The 24,330-nt window shown below is 41.5% G+C and overlaps 1 protein-coding gene across 2 annotated transcripts in view; it reads left to right on the top strand.

Annotated features, from left to right (window-relative positions):
- Positions 1–24,330, top strand: part of cdh13 (cadherin 13, H-cadherin (heart)) — a 568,028-nt gene that overhangs the window by 127,145 nt on the left and 416,553 nt on the right. For both annotated transcript variants that reach the window (XM_039017434.1, XM_039017433.1), the window contains exon 2: positions 7,566–7,683. In XM_039017434.1, the coding sequence (XP_038873362.1) occupies positions 7,566–7,683 (118 nt within the window). The remainder of the gene's footprint in view (positions 1–7,565; positions 7,684–24,330) is intronic.

The raw sequence follows: 24,330 nt of genomic DNA, 5'->3' as shown, positions 1-24,330 counted from the left end.
AGCTGCAGTAGGTCAAGCCTACTGAACTCTGCTCAAACATTTGCTACATTATAGTCTATTGTAGTCTCGGTTAATGATGTTTGATAAGATGTTCATTGATAGTTTGCGATGGTTTGGATGTGTACTATACAGCCCTCTACGTTTTTCTTTTTCAAGGCACAAACACCAGCGAATGGAAACAGCACCCGTTTTTGTTCCCTGTGGCCCAGCACTGCCTGTACACCGGCCCCCAGCACTGCCTCTGCCCCCAGTACTGACTGGTAATTGGCCTCGAGCCCATCTCCCACACTGAGCTGCAGTGCAGAATTGGAAACAGTTCTCCATGCAGGACCTGGGAAGCTCTATCCTGGGCTCACCTCCAAGACCTACTACACTGGCTTGCTCTTCACCAATGCCACAGAGCAGCAGCAGCAGTAGTAGTAGCAGGGGTGTGAGGAGGGAGAAAAGAGATGTAGACAGCCCTTATCGCATCACAAAGGCAATGCAAATGATTGAAGACCGATCTCAAGATTTGTTCCAAAATATGAATATTGTTCATAAATATGTGTATCTACACTGACACTTACATTTTATTCCATAGACATTTTTGTTGTTTACATGTCTGTTCCTAGCAGACACTGTTGTACTATGGTTCATAAATATTTATATTGTTCATAAATATTTGTATCTACACTCTGACACTTAAATTTTATTCCATAGACACTTTTGTTGTTTACATGTCTGTTCTTAGCAGACACTGTTGTATTGTGGTTTGCTTACAGAGCCCAGAAGCAAAAATAAAGGTATATTTTGTACGCTGCAAAAACTGGAATTTCTTCATCTAAATACAAGGTGTTTCAATGCATTCTATTTGAATATCAAGTGCTGACAATGTAAAGAGCTGTGGCCACATACTTTACAGGTTTTCTTCTACTTGTGTGGTGTAGTTCAATCTAATCTAATGTTACTGTAGACATCATAGAATCAGGTTTCATTTTATTAACAATATTTAGTACAAAGTACTTTGTTCACAGTGCACACATAAATAACTGTGAGTCTGTGTGCGTCCATTAAGGGGTGTGTGTGTGTGAGCAGTCCAAACAAAGTCCTATTCTGCATGATTTGCTGGCCTTGGGTTGAGTTTTCCACTCCTAACCATGTCTTCCTGCCATGGCACACATCCAGGGGGAAAGGAAGAAGTCCATGAGCTTGTTTCCTGTTTTCCCTTGTAAGCTGTGTCGCTCTGGCACGAGAGTCTCCCTGGCTCTTGGAGATTGTTGTCCCCTGACACAACCCTCCTCCACTCTCCAGGTTGGTATTTTCCAGAAGACGTAATATTGTAAGGCTTCCCTCATGCCCATTTTCATGACGGTGCGAGCAGCCACATGAGTGACAACAACACAAATAAGCAGACTATACAGCTACAAGTAGTGAGTGGTGTTACAAACGGACTATACTAAACAAGTTTAATGTCTTACCTGTGAGGAAATGTTTTCCACTCACCTAGGTACATGTAGCCTACTTGGACACCAGGTCCCCACATTTCCCACGCCAAATAGCCTGAAGCCACAGGGCTCTTCTCGCAGGCTCTATTATCCTACGTGGGAGCATTGTAATCCGTAGGTTGGAATTCTTGACCTGGTTACATGTACATTGAACAACACAGCAGCTTTTTGGCATGTTTTGTTATTTCTGTATAACAAAAAACCAACAATGAAGTTGGTTATTTTACACTGAGGCTAAATGGGAAAGAATGTTTGTTTTCCACAATTTGTGGGCTTGTTCAAAGGGAATTCCTTATTATACATGAATATCGACTCAGACTATGGCTGCTTGGTATTGAGATGCGATCACTTCCATAGATGCGGGAAAGAGGTAAATTGGACTCGACCAAAACAATTGAATTGACATGGAAACGCGTGGGGGAAAGGGCCAATGGCGGATAGATAGATAGACATAGATTTATTTGACAATTTAAAACACAATACAACCACACGTGGATAATGCATTCACAATCATCAACGACACAAAAATATTGAAAATGTACAGTATTTCTATTGTGGTCCTCTTAAATAAATGGTTTGAAAATGAACAAACATACATACTAGTAGTCCTAGGCTACACACTAGACCTAGCCTACTAGCCATACTTTGATTACATATGACACATAAAAGGACAGGACGACATTGGTGTTGTGTTGGTGGACATCTCTAATACAAGTAAAATAATTTGATCAGTACCTTGGGGCTGAGTTGAAGTATTATTACCCTTTTTTCTACAGATAGCCAGCCTAGCTGATTAAAATGATTAAAATCCTTGACCTCCAGATGAGTACGGGGGGGGAGTTTAAGTAGAACACTCACCAGCTTGTTTTGACTGGTCTATTGCTTATTCTTTAGATGTTTCTGGATGCTTGTGAACCATGATGGATCAAATCATGATGGTGAAAGATCTTGAGTCTCCTCATTGCACCCCAGCAAAATTTGCCTACATTTAGGCTATTGTTTATTTCACACTATGTTGAGGTAGAAAATCAGAGTATAATGTTTTTATAGATGTCAACCCCAACACATGTTTCTGTCATTGTTACCAATAAACTGCATTACAGTTAAAAATCGACTTTGACTACAACCACCGATTTCTGTACTCTAGCTATGTTAACCAGTTTATACAAATGGGAGTTAGCATTTAACAGTCACTTCTTCTAAACCTGAAATGTTATGCAGCGAAAACAGCCAAATACAATGTGCATTTGGAAAATATTCAGACCCCTTCCCCTTTTCCATATTTTGTTACTGTCACGTTCTGACCTTAGTTCCTTTTTTATGTCTTTATTTTAGTTTGTTCAGAGCGTGAGTTGGGGTGGGCATTCTATGTTGTTTTTCTATGTTTTGTTCTGTTGTTCTATTTCTATGTGTTTGGCCTAGTATGGTTCTCCATCAGAGGCAAGTGTCAGTCGTTGTCTCTGATTGGGAGCCATATTTAGGTAGCCTGTTTTCCTTTGTGTTTTGTGGGTGGTTGTTTCCTGTGTCTGTGTTTGCACCATACGGGACTGTTTCGATTTTCGTTTGTTCATTCACTTTGTTATTTTGTATGTTTGTAGTGTTCAGTTTTATATATTAAAATGGACACCTTCCACGCTGCTCATTGTTCCGATATCTCTTATTCCTCGTCAGAAGAAGAGGAAAGTCGTTACAGTTACGTTACAGCCTTATTCTAAAATGTATTAAATAGTTTTTTTGCTCATCAATTTACACACAATACCCCATAATGACAAAGCAAAAACTGTTTATTTTTTTAAATTTTTGTTCAAATTTATAAAACAATTAATATTAAAATATACATTTACATAAGTATTCAGACCCTTTACTCAGTACTTAGTTAAAGCACCTTTGGCAGCGATTAAAGCCTCGAGTCTTCTTGGGTATGATGCTACAAGCTTATCACACCTGTATTTGGGGAGTTTCTCCCATTCTTCTCTGCAGATCCTCTCAAGCGCTGTCAGGTTTGATGGGGAGCGTTGCTGCACAGCTATTTTCAGGTCTCTACAGAGATGTTCGATTGTGTTCGAGTCCGGGCTCTGGCTGGGCCACTCAAGTACATTCAGAGGCTTGGAAGGTAAACCTTCGCCCTAGTCTGAGGTCCTGAGCGCTCTGGAGTAGGCTTTCATCAAGGATCTCTCTGTTTGCTCAGTTCATCTTTACCTCGATCCTGACTAGTCTCCCAGTCTCTTCCGCTGAAAAACATCCCTGCAGCGTGATTCACCGTAGGGATGATGCCAGGTTTCCACCAGAGGTGATGCTTGGCATTCAGGCCAAAGAGTTCAATCTTGGTTTCATCAGACCAGAGAATCTTGAGTCCTTTAGGTGCCCTTTGGCACTCCAAGCGGGCTGTCGTGCCTTTTACTGAGGAGTGGCTTCTGTCTGGCCACTCTACCATAAAGGCCTGATTGGTGGAGTGCTGCAGAGCTGGTTGTCCTTCCAGTTGGTTCTCCCATCTCCACAGAGGAACTCTGGAACTCTTTCAGAGTGACCATTGGGTTCTTGGTCACCTCCCTGATGAAAGCCCTTCTCCCCCGATTGCTCAGTTTGGCCTTCTCTTTTTGCTCTGACATGCACTGTCAACTGTGGGACCTTATATAGACAGGTGTGTGCTTTTCCAAATCATATCCAATCAATTGAATTTACCACAGATGGACTCCAATCAAGTTGTAGAAACATCTCAAGGATGGTCAATGGAAACAGGATGAACCTGAGCTCAATTTCGACGCTCATAGCAAAGGATCTGAATACTTATGTAAGTAAGGTATTTCAGTTTATTATTTTGTATAAATTTTTACACACACAAAAAAAAAACTATTTTCACTTTGTCATTACGGGGAATTGGTGTAGATTGATGAGGATTTTAAAAAAATGTAATACATTTTAGAATAATGCTATAACGTAACACAATGTGGAAAAAGTCAAGTGGTCTGAATAATTTCCAAATGCACTGCATGTCTGCTGCAGTGGGACAAGAGAGAACCATGAGAACATGAGTTTTGATCAGTCATGGAAATAAGAGTGCTAAAAACTGGCTCCCTATCTAGTTAAAAAGAAGATGGAGAACAAGCAATTGTACGAAGGAAAAATACTGGAGTTAGGTGCAGGTACAGGTAACTAATTCAAAAATAATATTGCGATATTGTCAAAACGATACGATATACCGTCAAAGGTAATATCCCGATATGTAACTGTATCGATTTTTGCCCCCATAACTATACATTAAGGTATTAGAGTACTGAACTGGCCAATGCAATTTTAGTAAAGCAGTTTCATGATATAAAAAAAGTAATGTGGGTAAAAGTAATGTGAGTAAAAGTAATATGAGCATTGCATTGTGAAGGACATTTATTTCTCGATGAAACACTAATTAAAGATACACTACGCAGAAATCACTCCCACAATTCCTGGTTGTTTAAATTCTAATAGTTTGCCTAATTTTAGTTTGTGACAAAACAAGCAGTCATTGTGTAGAGAGTCATTGTACCATCTAAACCGCTGTGAAATATGTTTTCCATAACCAAAAATATTGTATTTTTAGCTGTTTTGAAGCTGGTGTACAAAATCAAAAGTAAAAGACTCAAAAAATGAAACTTAAGAACGGGAAGCACAGAAATAGCGCACATACTGTAGAACAGATCTACCGCTTCATAGACTTGCTTTCAATGAGAATGAACGATCTACTGTATAACTCACATTTCTATGTGAATTTAGTCAGCCCAAAAAGTTACATATTGTAGCTGGTGATAAAGTGACTGTAGGATTTTGTGTATTGTACTTAGTCAATTGAAAGTATGCTTACAGTTTTGAAACAACTGCCTTTTTGATGAACTGTTTTGAAGTTTGTACTAAGAGTTGTGAAAATGTACCACATATTTGTGATTTAAATAAACTGTAATAGTTTTCAGACTGTGCAATGTGAGTATTATTGTACAGTTTTGTTTAGGAGCTACCATCAGAAACTACCAATCATTTTGCACTGGGACGGTTGTCATGTCTGCCGCACGAAAAAATGTGAATAGAATAATTTGAATGACACCATGTCACTGCATGGGTGTGTGCAGTGATAATATTACATGACCCCTGTATGACCTCCCATCTGAACAGTGATGAGATACAGTGACACCTTTTAAGTGATGCATGTGTCTTAGATAAATCACAGAAGGTGAGAATGCTTGCTCCCTCTCTCCTTTGAGCAGGTGATTGATGGATGGATGAGAGAACGTGGGGTGAAAGAGTGATAATGGCAGGCGAGGGGACTGGGAGTGACAGGTGGATGGACTTGTAGGTGGGCCAGGACTGGCAGGCTACTGCCAAGCCTTCTGACGCCCCCTAGAGCCTCCTTCCACTGCTTTCCACTACCACCAATCCTGTTTGGCTGTCTGTCCCTGTTGTGGCCTCTCTCAGACATATACTAATACACCACTGTCCTGTCTGTGCTCCCTCTTAGCAGTTCCCGCTCTGCTCTCTGCCTAAGCACATAAAACCATGCTGATGGTCTGTAATTACCTTAAGAGTGAGGCTATGTTCTGTGAGGACAAAAACTGATCTGAACAGCTGTCTGCAGAAAGTAAATGTATTTTGGTTTGTCCTGTGTTTTGTATCATACTGCACAACAGCTGATAAAACACTGTGAAAGTGTGAAAAAAGTGTTATTTCCTGATAGTTGCTGGTTGAAAATACAATCTACACAGGACCTTCTAATTACACTTTTTGCATGGGCGGTGGTTTTGGCTTCCCTGGTGACATCAGCAGGCAGTAAATTAGTTAATAGACCAATAACAATGAGAGTTCCAAACCTCTGCAATAACAGCCAGTTTTACGTTTTCCTGTTCCCACAGACCACTCCCGAACAGTCCTAGCAAAATTATTCCTTGAGAAATCATTTTTGCTAAAAAGCAATTCGGCAATTTTAATGGAAAACTGTTTCAGTAAGGTACTTAATTGTTACCCAGAAATTATTTTATATTCATACAGTTGAAGTCGGAAGTTTACATACACCTTAGCCAAATACATTTAAACTCAGTTTTCACAATTCCTGACATTTAATCCTAGTAAAAAATCCCTGTCTTAGGTCAGTTAGGATCACCACTTTATTTTAAGAATGTGAAATGTCAGAATAATAGTAGAGAATTATTTATTTCAGCTTTTATTTCTTTCATCACATTCCCAGTGGGTCAGCAGTTTACATACACTCAATTAGTATTTGGTAGCACTGCCTTTAAATTGTTTAACTTGGGTCAAACGTCTCGGGTAGCCTTCCACAAGCTTCCCACAATAAGTTGGGTGAATTTTGGCCCATTCCTCCTGACAGAGCTGGTGTAACTGGGTCAGGTTTGTAGGCCTCCTTGCTCGCACACGCTTTTTCACTTCTGCCCACAAAGAGGCACTGAGTTTGAAGTTAGACCTTGAAATACATCCACAGGTACACCTGCAATTGACTCAAATGATGCCAATAAGCCTATCAGAACCTTCTAAAGCCATGACATAATTTTATGGAATTTTCCAAGCTGTTTAAGGCACAGTGACCTTAGTGTATGTAAACTTCTGACCCGCTGGAATTGTGATACAGTGAATGATAAGTGAAATAATCTGTCTGTAAACAATTGTTGGAAAAATTACTTGTGTCATGCACAAAGTAGATGTCCTAACCGACTTGCCAAAACTATAGTTTGTTAACAAGACATTTGTGGAGTGGTTGATAAACGAGTTTTAATGATTCCAACCTAAGTGTATGTAAAATTCCGACTTCAACTGTATATAAATGGCTGCATTGGGCTTTAGTGTATTTCCCCAAAATTCTAAGATATTATGTTTTTCCACACCATATAACATGCTCTGACCCACACTACCTTTGTGTGGCGGTTCTTTAAAAATGATGAATAAAACATTTCTGGGAAAGAGCTTTTATGAGGATGAATAGGATGAAGCAGTCGGCTTATGATATTCTAATTGTCATTAAGGAAGTGCATCAGAGAAGACCCAGCTGTTTTCCTGAAGTTTAACTTGTTGACTAAGTCTTGTTTTTTTCTTCTCTGTTCTCAGGTTGTCCATATTGGAGCCCAGAAGGAGGGGGAGGAGGGATGTGTGCCTGGCTTCCAGGTGAAGGAGTACCAGGTGGAGTACAACGGAGGTTTCCAGAAGGACCATCCTCTCACACAAGGTGAGTGAGAGACCTGATACCTTCCTGACAAGGGGAAGATTAGGGGATGTCATGCAGGCGCGCGTCACTTCAGATACAAATGTCTTCAATCAAATAAAAGAAACAAAGACAAAAAAGGTTGTTTGTCACGTGTTTAGGATACAACAAGTGTAAAACAGTACAGTGGAATGCTTACTTGCAAGATCTTTCCCAACAATGCTGTATTCATTATCACGGTAAGAAGATATAATGTAAAGTTTTAAAAAGTATTTAAATGGAGCTCTATACAGGGTCAGTACCAGTACCATAATTTCAATGTGTAGGTATACTGGAGTATGGAGGTCGATACTGTATATACTGTACATGTAAGCAGGGGTAACAAAAATAAGTTGGACAAAGTGATTATTGAGATCTATCTTTCCTTCTCTGTCACACTCATGGACACACATGCACGCACGCAATTACTCACACTTACGTGCACACAGATTTTCATGCAGACTGTAGCTCAACAGTTGCTCATTGTCTAACTCCTAGTGTCAGGCAGTTTCCCCTGGGGTTGTAGAAGAGGTGATTCTGTGTGGGCTGGCTGTTATGTTCCTAACATTCAGTATAATTCATGCAAATTCTTATTAAAAACAGGAAATAAAAGCAATGGCTTCCAAACACAACAACAACAAAATGTTGCTGGGCTTATGAATTATTCTCCTTGATTGTGTGATGTTTACAAAAGCTTGCTAAGTGATCCTCACCCGCAGGCTGCCGTGGGTTGTGGGGCTTTAACTGAGAAACACTCTGCTTTTGAGGAAAGAAACCACATCACAGGGACACAACCTGATTGATATGTTAACTGTTTCAGTAACATTAGAAATGTGTTCAGGTTGAACTAGCATTGTGATCCTCCCCAGTCAGTACCCCTCGAGTTATTTTGCAGACTGGTAAAATAAACATCTCAGTGGATTTACAATCAAACCCATAAAGATGGATTTGAGAGGAGAGTCAGTGAGTTCATGACCAAGGTCATTGCCATGGAGACAGCAGTTCCCTACCTCTATCCCTCACTCCAACAGCCCCCGTCTCGTAACTGCCACAATTCAATGGTCCGCCGCTCCTCTGGAATCTGTAGTAATGTCTGCAACTCGTCTCCTGCTCCTCTGGGATTTCCAGTAATATCTGCTGACTAGCTTCCTGCTCCTCAGGGAGATGAGGTATGGCTGCTGGCTTGTCGTCTAGCTCCTCGGAGAGTGACAGGGATGTCAACAGGTTACACAGAAGCTGGCGTGTGAAGCGTTTCTTCGCAGCAGCAAGACAAGAATACAATAGTGAGAATGAGTCATTAAGGTTGAATTAGTCTCTTTAGTGTGTTGTGTATGTACATTACATGAAGTCACAGCTTGACATTTCACTCATGACTGAAAGGCCATGGTTTATATTGGCATTTGACTATAGAACCAACTTCTGAAGTGGCACTGCTGAGGGAGTGCTGCTTTTTAACTAGAAAATAACATATTTTATATCCTCTACCGTAAAATGACAACTCTTTGCCCAAGTTCTCTTTCAATCTTTATATTTCATTGTGTTTGTTTCGGAGAAGCATTTTGTCATCTTGAGGCCCAGCAATCCGGGCACGGTGAGACAGAGCTCAGTTCTGCTTTAGTGCACTGCTCTGGGATAACAGTGCACTTCCATTTCCTTGAAAATGCTCCTGTCAGCAGAAACACAACACACCATGGGGGGTTCATTCACATACATTCCCTCACACACACACACACACTTCAACACGTGTAGATAGTCTACTTAACCACGCACCTTCCCCTGAGACACACACCCACAAACTCAAAAGTGTCTGCCCGATGAAGAGAAGCTGTGAGACACAGGTTTCTCTCATCTACAGGATCTTCTAGACCTGTTGGATGAGATGAAATATTACTGAACTAGTGTTAATAAGAAGATTAAGAGATACGGAACGTATGCTGGGCCATAAGCCTGCATACAGCAAGGAGAGAGGGATGTAGTCAGATGGGCTATAGTAGACATTCTGCAGAGCAGACAGAGCTCCTGTGAGCTGCATAGAGCTGTGCAGAGAGAGCTGTGCAGGTAGGCTGTGCAGTGATGCTAGCGAGACACTGTGACTCAGCCTGGGTGTCAGAGGTTGCTGGCTCTGCAGGTGACACATGCAGATTTATGTAAATTGTCCCAGCACCACTCCTGGCCCTTCCCGTATTCAGGCAGGGTAGTCCGGTAATTACCAGGATAGGGGCGGTCTGGAGGGGGCCTGTACCTGTTTGGTGAGGCCTAGGTCAAGGACATCCATCTCTCTAATGGGTGCTGGGAGAAAACAGGCAGCGACCAACAGACACGCATTCATGCTCACACTCAAGTACCATTACTTCCAAATGGACAGGACCTAATTACATGAATAATTGATGGCAGAAATGCAAATAGAAATGCATAAGCAAATGTGCAGAAAGTAGTGGCATGAATAAAAATGAAGATATCCCTGCCCCTGTCCCGCCCTGCCCCTGTCTCCAGGTGACTGATGAGGTGATGATGAGCAATACATACACGAGCAGACGTCCTCGGAACAGCTCAATCTAAGATACTATAAAAAACATTGTTCCAGACTCATTGTGCTTCTGGTATAGTAGGAAGCTCTGTCAGACTCTAAACTAGTTGGACACAAAAAAGTCCAGTGGCTTGAACCTAAATGACCTGACTGAAATGTTTTTTTTTGTTTTTTTTTACTCATAGTTAACCTTTCCTCACCATCAGCTTGGTCTGAAAGGCAAACCTCAAAATTAAAAAAATGCTTTTAAATGGAAAAAGTAAGAGTTAATTTAATAGAATAGACTTTGAGTGCTTTCATATCAGCGACGTGGAGTGGAGTTCAATCAGGTGTGGTAGTTTTAGTGCCGGAGTTTTAGAGTTGGGCAGATTGGAAATGTATGTCTGTTTTGTAATGAATATAATACAAATTGACTTCAATTTATGAAAACCCAATGAAATTGATCCTGTAATCTCTTTGAGCACACTGACACTAACTTACCATGACCTCCAGTATCACTAAGTCATTATACCTCGCTGAAATAAAATGTGACGGCACAAAACCAAACTGTATTCCGATACAGACCCCCACTACCAGGGGGGAATTAGTGTCACTTTCAAGCACATCACTAGAAAATCACAAACGAAAGCCAGTTTACATTTTCGACTTCTCAGCAATGAAACACACCAGGCAGCACTGCAATACAAATCACTTTGACTGAGCCAGAACTAAAGTTGGAGCCCAAAGTTGCTTTGATAATGTAATTTTCTGCTCACCGGTTTATGTCTCATAGAGAAAAACAATGGAAGAGTGTATTGATTTCAGATGTATAGTGCATTCAGAAAGTAATCAGAACCCTTGACTTTTTCCTAATTTTGTTACGTTACAGCCTTATTCTAAAATGTAATACATCGTTTTTTCCTCTCGTCACTCTAAACACAATACCCTATAATGAAGCAATTTTTGCAAAATGTATATAAAAAAAACAACTTAAATATCACATTTACATAAGTATTCAGACCCTTTACTCAGTACATTGTTGAAGCACATTTGGCAGTGATTACAGCCTCAAGTCTTCTTGGGTATGACGCTACAAGCTTGGCACAACTGTATTGGGGATTTTCTCTCATTCTTCTCTGCAGATCCTCAAGCTCTGTCAGGTTGGATGGGGAGCATTGCTGCACAGCTATTTTCAGGTCTTTCCAGAGATGTTCAATCAGGTTCAAGTCCAGGCTCTAGCTGGGCCACTCAAGCACATTCAGAGACTTGTCCCGAAGCCACTCCTGCGTTGTCTAGGCAGTGTGCTTAGGGTCATTGTCTAGGCAGTGTGCTTAGTATCTCTCTGTACCAGGTTCTGTTCATCTTTCCCTCAATCTTTACAAGTTTCTCCCAGTCCCTGCCGCTGAAAAACATTCCCACAGCATTATGCTGCCACCAGCATGCTTCACCGTAGAGACGGTGGTGCCAGGTTTCTTGCAGACGTGGCGCTTGGCATTCAAGCCAAAGAGTTCAATCTTGGTTTCATCAGACCAGAGAATCTTTTTTCTCATGGCCTGAGAGTCATTTAGGTTCCTTTTGGCAAACTCCAAACGGGTTGTCATGTTCCTTTTACTGAGGAGTGGCTTCCGTCTGGCCACTCTACCATAAAGCCCTGATTTGTGGAGTGCTGCAGAGATAGGTGTCCTTCTGGAAGGTTCTCCCATCTCCATAGTGGAACTCTAGAGCTCTGTCAGAGTGACCATCAGGTTCTTGGTCACCTCCCTAACGAAGGCCCTGCACTCCCGATTGCTCAGTTCGTCCGGGTGGCCAGCTCTAGGAAGAGTCTTGGTGGTTCCAAACGTCTTCCATTTAAGAATGATGGAGGCCACTGTTTTCTTGGGGACCTTCAATGCTGCAGACATATTTTGGTACCCTTCCCCAGATCTGTGCCTTGACACAATACTGTCTCGGGGCTCTACGGACAATTCCTTCAACCTCATGGCTATAGACAGGTGTATGCCTTTCCAAATCATGTCCAATCAATTGGATTAACCACAGATGGACTCCAATCAAGTTATAGAAACATCTCAAGAATGACCAATGGAAACAGGATGCACCTGAGCTCAATTTCGAGTCTGAATACTTATGTAAATAAGGTATTCCTGTTTTACATTTTTAATACATTTGCAAAAAAATCAAAAAACATGTTTTTGTTCTGCCATTATGGGGTATTGTGTGTAGAGGGTGAATAAAAAAAAATTCATCCATTTTAGAATAAAGCTGTAACGTAAGGAAATGTCGAAAAAGGGAAGGGGTCTGAATACTTTCCGAATGCACTGTACTAGAGGTCGACCGATTCATCGGAATGGCCGATTAATTAGGGCCGATTTCAAGTTTTCATAACAATCGTAAATCGGTATTTTTGGACACCGATTTGGCCGATTTATTTAACTAGGCAAGCCAGTTAAGATCACATTCTTATTTTCAATGACGGCCTAGGAACGGTGGGTTAACTGCCTTGTTCAGGGGCAGAACGACAGATTTCTACCTTGTCAGCTCGGGGATTCGTTTTTGCAACCTTCCGGTTACTAGTCCAACACTCTAACCACCTGCCTTACATTGCACTCCACGAGGAGCCTGCATGGCAGGCTGACTACCTGTTACGCGAGGGCAGCAAGAAGCCAAGGTAAGTTGCTAGCTAGCATTAAACTTATCTTATAAAAAACAATCAATCTTAACATAATCACTAGTTAACTACACATGGTTGATGATATTACTAGTTTATCTAGTGTGTCCTGCGTTGCATATAATCGATGCCACCCGTTAGATAAAATATGGAACGGTTCCGTATTTCACTGAAAGAATAAACGTTTTGTTTTCGAAATTATAGTTTCCGGATTCGACCATATCAATGACCAAAGGCTCGTATTTCTGTGTGTTATTATGTTATAATTAAGTCTTTGATTTAATATTTGATAGAGCAGTCTGACTGAGCGATGGTAGGCAGCAGCAGGCTCGTAAGCATTCATTCAAACAGCACTTTAGTGCGTTTGCCAGCAGCTCTTCGCAATGCTTCAAGCATTGAGCTGTTTATGACTTCAAGCCTATCAACTCCCGAGATTAGGCTGGTGTAACCGATGTGAAATGGCTAGCTAGTTAGTGGGGTGCGCGCTAATAGCGTTTCAATCGGTGACGTCACTCGCTCTGAGACTTGGAGTAGTTGTTCCCCTTGCTCTGCAAGGGCCGCGGCTTTTGTGGAGCAATGGGTAACGATGCTTCGAGGGTGGCTGTTGTCGATGTGTTCCAGGTTCGAGCCCAGGTAGGGGCGAGGAGAGGGTCAGAAGCTATACTGTTACACTGGCAATACTAAAGTGCCTATAAGAACATCCAATAGTCAAAGGTATATGAAATACAAATGGTATAGAGAGAAATAGTCCTATAATTCCTATAATAACTACAACCTAAAACTTCTTACCTGGGAATATTGAAGACTCATGTTAAAAGGAACCACCTGCTTTCATATGTTCTCATGTTCTGAGCAAGGAACTTAAACGTTAGCTTTTTTACATGGCACATATTGCACTTTTACTTTTTTCTCGAACACTTTGTTTTTGCATTATTTAAACCAAATTGAACATGTTTCGTTATTTATTTGAGGCTAAATTGATTTTATTGATGTATTATATTAAGGTAAAAGAAAAGTGTTCATTCAGTACTGTTGTAATTGTCATGATTACAAATACATTTTAAATCGAATACAGAGTTTCACATGTGGAAAATGTTCTTGTGAAAAACTCACGTTCACATATGGAATTGCATTTTCACATGTAAAAAACAATCACATTTGCAGTTTCACATTTCTGAGCGTAACTGCTGCATGCGCACGCCTCTCTTCTTCATACTGTATGTTGGTCAGTGATCATTGGAAGAAGCCCAGTGAACAGAGCAGAGAAGTTAGCTCTCCATTACCTTATTTATCCTTTTTACATTTATGAAGCGAAGGCCAGCCAACGAGAGCTTACAGGTTGCACTGGTGGGTAGTATTTGGGGCTTTGGTGACAAAAGGGATGGCACTGTGATAGACTACGTCCAGTTCGCTGAGTAGAGTGTTGGAGGCTATTTTGTAAATGACATCGCGGAAGTCAAGGATCGGTAGGATAGTCAGTTTTACGAGGATGTGTTTGGCAGCATGAGTGAAGGATGCTTTGTTGCGAAATAAGCCGATTCTAGATTTAACTTTGGATTGGAGATGCATAATGTGAGTCTGGAAGGAGAGTTTACAGTCTAACCAGGCACCTAGGTATTTGTAGTTGTCCACATATTCTAAGTCAGAACCCTCCAGAGTAGTGATGCTAGTCGGGCGGGCAGGTGCGGGCAGCGATCGGTTGAAGAGCATGCATTTAGTTTTACTAGCATTTAAGAGCAGTTGGAGGCCACGGAAGGAGTGTTGTATGGCATTGAAGCTTGTCTGGAGGTTTGTTACCACAGTGTGCAAAGAAGGGCCAGAAGTATACAGAATGGTGTTGTCTGTGTAGAGGTGGATCAGAGAAAAAGAGTCAGCCCGAGAATTGAACCCTGTGGCACCCCCATAGAGACTGCCAGAGGTCCGGACAACAGGCCCTCCCATTTGACACAATGAACTCTATCAGAGAAGTAGTTGGTGAACCAGGCGAGGCAGTCATTAGAGAAACCAAGGCTGTTGAGTCTGCCGATAAGAATGCGATGATTGACAGAGTCGAAAGCCTTGGCCAGGTTGATGAAGACGGCTGCACATCGATGGTGGTTGTGATATCGTTTAGGACCTTGAGCGTGGCTGAGGTGCACCCATGACCAGCTCGGAAACCAGATTGCATAGCGGAGAAGGTACGGTGGGATTCGAAATGGTTGATGATCTGTTTGTTAACTTGGCTTTCTAAGATTTTGGAAAGGCAGGGCAGGATGGATATAGGTCTATAACAGTTTGGGTCTAGAGTGTCTCCCCCTTTGAAGAGGGGGATGACCGCGGCAGCTTTCTAATCTTTAGGGATCTCAGACGATACGAAAGAGAGGTTAAACAGGCTAGTAATAGGGGTTGCAACATTTGCGGCGGATAATTTTAGAAAAGAGGGTCCAGATTGTCAAGCCCAGCTGATTTGTAGGGGTCCAGATTTTGCTTCACAGTTGAGTTCGTTCAGTTTAGCTCAACGCTGATAGGCAAATTTTTTATACATCCCTTGGCTTCCCTTGGCTTCAACGCTACGGGCGTCAACAGTGTTATACTCATTTGGACCAGACAGCGTCAGAATGATGGCCTACACATAGCGAGATAGAGGGGCGCTGTTTCGCTCCCTCGGATAGTTTCTCCGGTGATACATTAAGCCTCTTGCGAATTGAAGGAAAATTATGAAACACGGAGAGATGAAAGGTATGTTTTTTTATTTGATTTCTTGGTAAAAAAAGCTTTGCTTTGCTGGTTAAGCCTTGCTTCCCTTGGCATCCATGAATACATTTTTGGGGGAAGCCTTGCTTCCCTTGGCATCCATGAATACATTTTTGGGGGAAGCCTTGCTTCCCTTGGCATCCATGAATACACTGCTGGTTTTTGATCAATTGGATGAATGGAACATGCTCTCATCAGTTTTATTTTTACTTCTGGAGACCCCACTACAAGATTTTTCAATTTACATGATAAAGTGCTCTGTCCTTGTGCTCCAGGCACACACTCACGTACACACTCCAACACAGTCTCAGTAGCATGCAGGGCCTGCGCCAGACCTAATCAGTTGGACAGGCATTTGATTTCTATAGGCAGGCCTGCTTTTTCTCATGGGATCTCCTTTGAGACCAAAGGGCAGCTTGTGAGTTTCAAGTTTGGGGAAGCTTACAATTTATCCTATAATTTCTACCTATCTGCATGCCAGTTATGTGCATTTTTGTGGAACAGTTCCATTTCAATAATTATGTTTTAGTTTCTCAAAATTGTCACATGGTTAATCATAAAAATCTGAATTAAAATGATAAAAATCAAAAAGTTAAAATTCAACTAATTTAAGAGCACCAGACTTTGCCATATCGACACATTGTTAGCCTATACCGTGATCCATTGGCGGCTAAAGAAATTACAGAAATTTACTAGGCCTACTGGTTACATATGTAATCTGGAATTGATCAAAATAAACAATCAAAGGGCAAACAATTCACACAATGAAACAATGAATGTGCAAGAATAGGTGGGAGACAGCTGAGTGCATTCGGGAGAGCTGAGTGCATGCATTCTGGAGAGAGACGCCCATATCTTCGCCATATACCCCTCCTCTTCCTGTCTCAACATTTTAAATTACACTCAAGACACATTATCTTCACACATTACCTGTCAGTTGTTCACTGACAGCAGCAGCTTTTTTGGCTCCCGAGTGGCGCAGCGGTATAAGGCACTGCAGCTCAGTGCTAGAGGTGTCACTACAGACCCTGGTTCGATCCCAGGCTGTATCACAACTGGCTGTGATCGGAAGTCCCATAGGGCGGCACACAATTGGCCCAGTGTCGTGTAGGCCGTTAATGTAAAATTAAAATAAATTCTTAACTGACCTACCTAGTTAAATAAAGGTTAAATATATATATTGTTTTATAAACTGAATAAGCAGCTAGGCATATTACCACTCGCACTGCACAAATTGCTGGCTTCCCAAATAGGCATAAGCCTTTGCACTCACTTGTGATTTGAAACAATCCAAAGCAAAAACAATTTAAGAAGCTAATGATGTTCTGTGGCTAAGTCAAGCCCTCTGGTAAAGTATTTTGAGTGGTTTTATTTAGACAGGAGTAATTATATAGTTTTGACAAAACATCAATTTACTTTAGGGGAAGCCAGCATCCATCCGAACAGTGCACTGTAAACTTCCTTAAACCAGAGATCTGTATATGAGATGAGATGCTCATGTATCCGCCCTCTCAATGAGAGTTGTTGTCCCAAAGGTGGGAATGCAGACAATAAGCTTAGATCTGCATATTATGCCCATAGAAACGCATTGGGCTTATTCAGGACAGATTTTGGCGAGAGTGAGCCATCTTGCTTCGCCTCTTCCTCTCTGCTGAAACTAGCGAGCGAAACAGCGCCACTCTGTTTTGCTATATGTAACCCATGTATCTGATGCTGTCTGGCCATTAAAAGTATGACATGTCATACTCCTTTTGTCCTTTTGAATCAGATACATGGTCTACATTTACGGAGACAGAGGGGAGCTGTTTTGCTCGCTCGGATGCTTTATCTGAGATTGATGTGTCTTTCTGTCGGCGCGCGTCTCAGTCAAATAAATTATCGATATTTAAAAGATTTTATTTGGACAGGCAAGGAGGTACTGTAGGGCAGCCCAGGCCCCAGAGGGCCCGCCCATAACGCCAGCCCTGGTAGCATGTTCATGGAACGACACACACACAAATTGAAGCTTTCAAGATATATGTGTTCATTTGATAAGCGCAGCCAATCTTGAGACCTATTCACCCCCAACAAAATCCTCTATCGTGTTGAATATTAAAGAGGAGATTTGCTATTTATATTCTGTCTGTTTTTCCTCTTCACAGAACTTCAACCTCATTCCCATACAGTTCATGTATGCTTTTCTGGTGCTGCTGGAAGTCGGCGTTTTTCAATAGTACCTTTGCATTGCCTCATGCTGCATTTGTCAACATGAAGTTTGACTTGAAGGACCTTTAACATAGGAGTGGTTTGCTACAAAGCCAACTGTTGCTTAAAAGTTCGCTTTGAAGATAGTCTACAAGACTCGATAAACCTACTGTCATAGTAGTCTTTAACCTCTAACGAGTCACAAACCCGGATCCGGGATCCCCCCCATCAAAAAAGCTGACTAGCATAGCCTAGCATAACGCCACAGGGATATCATATAACATAATTTTCATGAAATCACAAGTCCAATACAGCAAATGAAAGATAAACATCTTGTGAATCCAGCCATCATTTCCGATTTTTAAAATGTTTTACAGCGAAAACACTATGTATTTCTATTAGCTAACCACAATAGCAAAAGACTCAACTTCATATTTTCACCATTTTTCTACCGCATAGGTAGCTATCACAAAACCGACCAAATAGAGATATAATTAGTCACTAACCAAGAAACAACTTCATCAGATGACAGTCTTATAACATGTTATACAATAAATCTATGTTTTGTTTGAAAATGTGCATATTTGAGGTATAAATCATAGTTTTACATTGCAGCTACCATAAAAAATATCACCAAAGCAGCCAGAATAATTACAGAGAGCAACGTGAAATACCTAAATACTCATCATAAAACATTTATGAAAAATACATGGTGTACAGCAAATGAAAGATAAACATCTTGTGAATCCAGTCAATATTTCCGATTTTTTAAGTGTTTTACAGCGAAAACACAATATAGCATTATATTAGCTTACCACAATAGCCAAACACACAACCGCATTCCTTCACCGCAAAGATAGCATTCGCAAAAACCAGCAAAAGATATAAAATTAATCACTAACCTTGACCAACTTCATCAGATGACAGTCTTATAACATCATGTTACACAATACATATATGTTTTGTTCGAAAATGTGCATATTTAGAGGTACAAATCTTGGTTTTACATTGTGAATATGTAGCCAAAATGCACAAAATTCTAGATTTTTAAAAATAACTTTACCATAACAAACAGCTTACGTTATAGCGAGACAGCGCCCGCAAAAAGGAAGGAAAATAGGACTAAACATTTTCCACAGAAATACGAAATAACATCATAAATGGTTCTTACTTTTGCTGAGCTTCCATCAGAATCTTGTACAAGGAGTCCTTTGTCCAGAATAAATCGTTGTTTGGTTTTAGAATGTCCTCTTCTCCTGTCGAATTAGCAACATTAGCTAGCCATGTGGCGCGAACATGCCCAAATTCTCCTGACGCAAAGAAAGGAAAATTCCAAAACTCGCAATAAACGTTGAATAAACTGATACAACTCGGTTGAAAAAAAACTACTTTATGATGTTTTTATCACATCTATCAAATAAAATCAGAGCCGGAGACATCCACCGTCTATACCGAACGCTTTTCAGAAGCCAATGCTGATGTCCTTCCCGCGCCTAGGTAGAGAAAGGAAATTGTGGTCACGTCATTCCAAGAGCTCTTGTTCGACCTCAGATCAAGCTAGACACCCCATTCCACCTCCCACTGCCTGTTGACATCGAGTGGAAGGCGTATGAAGTGCATGTATATCCATAGATTTCAGGCAATTGAATAGGAAGGCCCTGGAACAGAGCCTCGATTTCAGATTTTTCACTTCCTGTCAGGAAGTTTGCTGCAAAATGAGTTCTCTTTTACTCACAGATATAATTCAAACAGTTTTAGAAACTTGAGAGTGTTTTCTATCCAATAATAATAATAATATGCATATTGTACGATCTAGAATAGAGTACGAGGCCGTTTAAATTGGGCACGATTTTTTCCAAAGTGGAAATAGCGCCCCCCTATTGACAAGAAGTTTTAACATGGATCATATGTTCCACTCATTTTTTAACTGTTAGTGTAACCTGAATAGCTGAACACTCATACTGTCGCTCTACTTTCTAACTCTGGGTGCTTTCTGTAGGACATGGTTGACTCGGGGACCGGGGTTCCCAGTGTTTTCTGCATGGCAGAATTCAAATCCAGATCATTCCACTCTCATGGTTGTAGTAATTGTGCTACATTAATCACATCCCTCTGTTTCAGCAGGACCCACAGCCTCTTTTCCGGTGTATTTTTAATTGACTATAAATCAGGTGTGCTTTTGACAAATGACGGTAATTACAGAGGAGGCCATTATGGTGTGAGGGAGTGTTTCCCTCAGAAAAAAAGAGGTGTCGGCGGGGAATGATCCTGTTGTGTTTGAGGGGTACAACCAGGCCTGTCCCTCTCCCTACTGAGGCACACTGACCTACTGAGGCACACTGACCCGGAGCAGTACTGCTATGTGGGGCACCATGCGACGGACTCTGCTGATGGAAGTTTGGGAGGGAGAGAGGAGAGAGGAAGCAGGAAGAGATGTACAATGTATACTATACTATGGTGGAGAGGAAGCAGGGAAGTATTGTTCCACCTTCCTGCCAGGCTGCCACACCTGCAGCTAGCTGAGAGCTGGCACCATTGGCTGGTGAGAGACAAAGCCTGGAGTGCCTGTCCACAGAAGCATCCGGAGCATAGGACCAACCATGCCAGGATCCCATCTGCAATCACCACACAGTTGGCTACCATTTGATCTGCTCTGATCTGCTTTCTTTAGAAGAATCTGCAGTGATCGCCTTTCTCTTCTCTGCTCACTAACCTACTTACCAGACAAATTTACATTTCTGATGCAAATCGTCGTACATCTGCTAGGATGAACAAACAACATCCACATCAACACTCTGGGGAACAATAACCAAACATGTTTCATTCAAGGAGGATGTTCATCAATTAGTAACATGAGCTTTTTAATTGCAGCTTTGAATAAATATTTAAAGTCTTGCAATTTCTGTGCATATACAAACTGTCACGATTACTAACCTCCTGTGTCCAGGGTTCTGCCTCTGTTCTGCTTCTGAAATGAATTCACATTCAGAAGTCAGCTGGTGCTACAGAGTGTTCTCTACCCAAATATTTTAGTAAAAATAGTAAAAACATGATACTCGTTATGTATTCCTGATGCATTTGGTTTGGATTAAAGTAGCTGTCATCTTTGTACGTAGCTTCACCACCATGTAAAAGCAAGGATTAAATCCATGCTGTGCTCGTGATACATTTTACATTTTAGTCATTTAGCAGACACTCTTCTCCAGAGCGACTTACAATTAGTGCATTCATCTTAAGATAAGGAGTGAGACAACAACACATCACAATCATATCATGTACATTTTCCCTCAATAAAGTATTTATCAGCAAAGTCAGTGCTAGTAGGAAAAGACAAGTGCCTTTTTTGGAGGCAGCGGAAGGGGGGCGTTGGGAGGGCCGTGAGAGTTATTTAAGATACTCAGACGTTTTCAGAAGCTGGGCAGGGACTCCGCTGTCCTGACTTTAGGGGCAAGCTTGTTTCACCATTGGGGTGCCAGGACAGAGAAGAGGTTTGACTGGGCTGAGCGGAGCTACTCTCCTGGCCAAGAGACCAGAGGTGGCGGAATGGAGTGCTCGGGTTGGGATGTAGGGTTTGAGCATAGCCTGAAGGTAAGGAGGGGCACTTCCCCCTGTTGGTCCCTATGCAAGTACCAGGGTCTTGAAGATGACATATCTTTGACTGGAAGCCAGTGGAGTGTGCGGAGGAGCGGAGTGACATGGGAGAACTTAGGAAAGTTGAACACAAGGAGGGCTGCGACATACTGGATAAGTTGCAGGGGTTTGATGGCACAAGGAGGGAGCCCCGGCAACAGAGAGTCGCAGTAGTCTAGAAGGCAGATGATAAGTGCCTAGATTAGGACCTGCACCACTTCCTGTGGGATGAAAGGTCATACACTATGGATGTTGTAGAGCATGAACCTGCAGGAGCGAGTCACTGCAGAGAATGACAGGGTGTTGTCCTGGGGCATGCCAAAAATATTTTCTCTACGGTGAGGGGGACACCGTAGAGTTGTTGAGGTTGAGGGGAGCGACTTTGGCCATCTTGAAGTCAGAGGGGACGCAGCCAGTGATCAGGAATGAGAACGGAGGAGGGGATGGGGTCAATTGGGCAGGTTGTTGGGCGGCCAAACATCACTAGTCACAGGATTTGATCTTGAAAGAGACAGGAGAAAGAGGTCAAAGCGTAGGGTAGTTCTGTGTGAGAGGGATCAGTAGGCTCAGTGAATGAGGATCAGATGTCGTCAACCTTTTTTTAAATAGGATTAAAGACGGAGGAGAAAGCGGAGAAACGTTTCCCAGGGTTTGAGGCAAAAGCTTGACATTTAGAGTGACAGTAAATGTCTTTCGCAGCGGATACAGAAGACGAGAAGGTAGAGAGGAGGGAGTAGAACGATGATTGGTCCTCCGGAAGTTTGGGAGGGGAAGGTTGAGCCGGGTGGGAGGAAAGGGGACAGTGAGAGTCAAAGACTACAAAAGGGATTCCGGTTCCGGTATTCCGGTTCCGGTGGCATGCATTGAAACGAGTGACTATCTCATGGCTTTTCTTTAGCAAAATAACTATTAACTGAGTTATTTTCAAATAATTTTTAACATACTGTATACCATCACATTATGGTGTGGGACATTTACTATATTACATGGTACAATAGCAGGTTTATTTCACTCCAGTACCTGGCATCTTTCCATTCACAATACACCTGTGGGAACATGGTGGCTCTCAACACCCGACAACAGAAAGAGTTGGCCACTACTATCTGAGAGATTGTTTGTGAGGAAATTACCTCTGCCCTTGACTTGCAATTTAAACCGATAAATGAATCTCTTGCCCGGCTCACTTCAAAAGTGAATACCTACTCAAATAAAGTGGAACGGGGGCAACTCCATGAACTCGAAACAGCACAAACTAACCTAGAAAGGGAAATCAATTTCCTAAAAAAAGGAAACAGAATAACTTGAAAATCATTCCTGTAAATTCAGTGTGTGGATCACAGGACTTGAAACTGGTGTGGAAGCGTGCAACCCAACTTCCTTCATGAGCAATCTTTATGAATTATGTGGAACAATCTCAGCTAAAGCCCCACACATACAAACCAGTTAGAGAGCCTTCAGAAAGTATTCACACCCTTTGACTTTTTCCATTTGTGTTAGACTGAATTTAAAATTGATTAAATTGAGAGTTTTTGTCACTGGCCTACACACAAAACCCCATAATATTTTATGACATTTTAACAAATTCATAAAAAATGAAAAGCTGAAATGTCTTGAGTCAATAAGTATTTAACCCCTTGGTTATGGCAAGCCTAAATAAGTAAGAATTTTCTGAACAAGTCACATAATAGGTTGCATGGACTCATGATTTTTGACATGATTTTTGAATGACTACCTCATCTTTGTAACCCACATATACAATTATCTGTAAGGTCCCCCAGTCTATTTCAAACACAGATTCAAGACCAAGGAGGTTTTCTTCTATGATATAATGGCGGTTTGCAAAAACCATTGTTAAAGGTGCATGCCGCCACCTACTGTGCTGGAGTGTGTGGTCAATCACAGTTTACAACATTTCTAAATCCTCCTACCTAACTCAGTACTTCTGAGAAAATTACTAACTTCTAATAGACCCTCCCCCATCCCCCAAATCCCTTCCAAAACCCCCAACCCCGTCCAATGACCCTACACTTCAGTCTTTCCCTCTCTTTAACATACTTACAACAATATAACAACACATGCTCCACCGTTTCATCGACCATACCCTCCAGACACAAACCATTCACATGCTTGCCAACCAGATGTAATGGCAATTTCAATGTACAATGTCCTAAGCACAATCGAGTAAACACCACCTCTTCCTTCCTAATCTGACCTTTGAATCTTGGTCCACCGACCTTTCTTTGGAGGACATATAAATGCCGGCGCTTGTGCTCAGAGTCACATCTCTTCTGCCACATATCTATCAAAATGGCTCTGGTCTTACATTTGGCCTCACCTCTACCCAGTGGAACATTAATATCAATCATATCTTGTTTCAAAGCTCTTTTTGCTAACGGGTCTACTATTTAATTCCCTTCCCCAGGGAGGTTTTCCAATGCCTCGCAAAGGCAACCTATTGGTAGATGGGTAAAAAAAGCAGACATTCATCCCTTTGAGCATGGTGAAGTTATTACACTTTGGATGGTGTATCAATACACCCAGTCACTAAGATACAGGTGTCCATCGTAACTCAGTTGCTGGAGAGGAAGGAAACCGCTCAGGGATTTCACCATGAAGCCAATATTTATTTAAAACAGTTACAGAATTTAATAGCTGTAACAGGAGAAACCTAAGGATGGATCAACATTGTAGTTACTCCACAATACTAACCTGACAGAGTGAAAGAATGAGTCCTGTACAGAATAACAATATTCATGCATTCTGTTTTCAACAAGGCACTAAAGTAATACTGCAAAAAAAGATGCAGAAATCACTCTGCCATTTTCCTGGTTGCTAGAATTATAGGTTTGCCTAATTTCCATTTATGTGACAAAACAATCAAGTATAGTGTAGAGAATCATTATACCATCTAAAC

The sequence above is a fragment of the Salvelinus namaycush genome, chromosome 21 (assembly GCF_016432855.1).
Source record: "Salvelinus namaycush isolate Seneca chromosome 21, SaNama_1.0, whole genome shotgun sequence".
Taxonomy (NCBI): Eukaryota; Metazoa; Chordata; class Actinopteri; order Salmoniformes; family Salmonidae; genus Salvelinus; species Salvelinus namaycush.
Note: the sequence above shows the minus strand (reverse complement) of the source record. Positions and strands in the feature narration are given on the sequence as shown.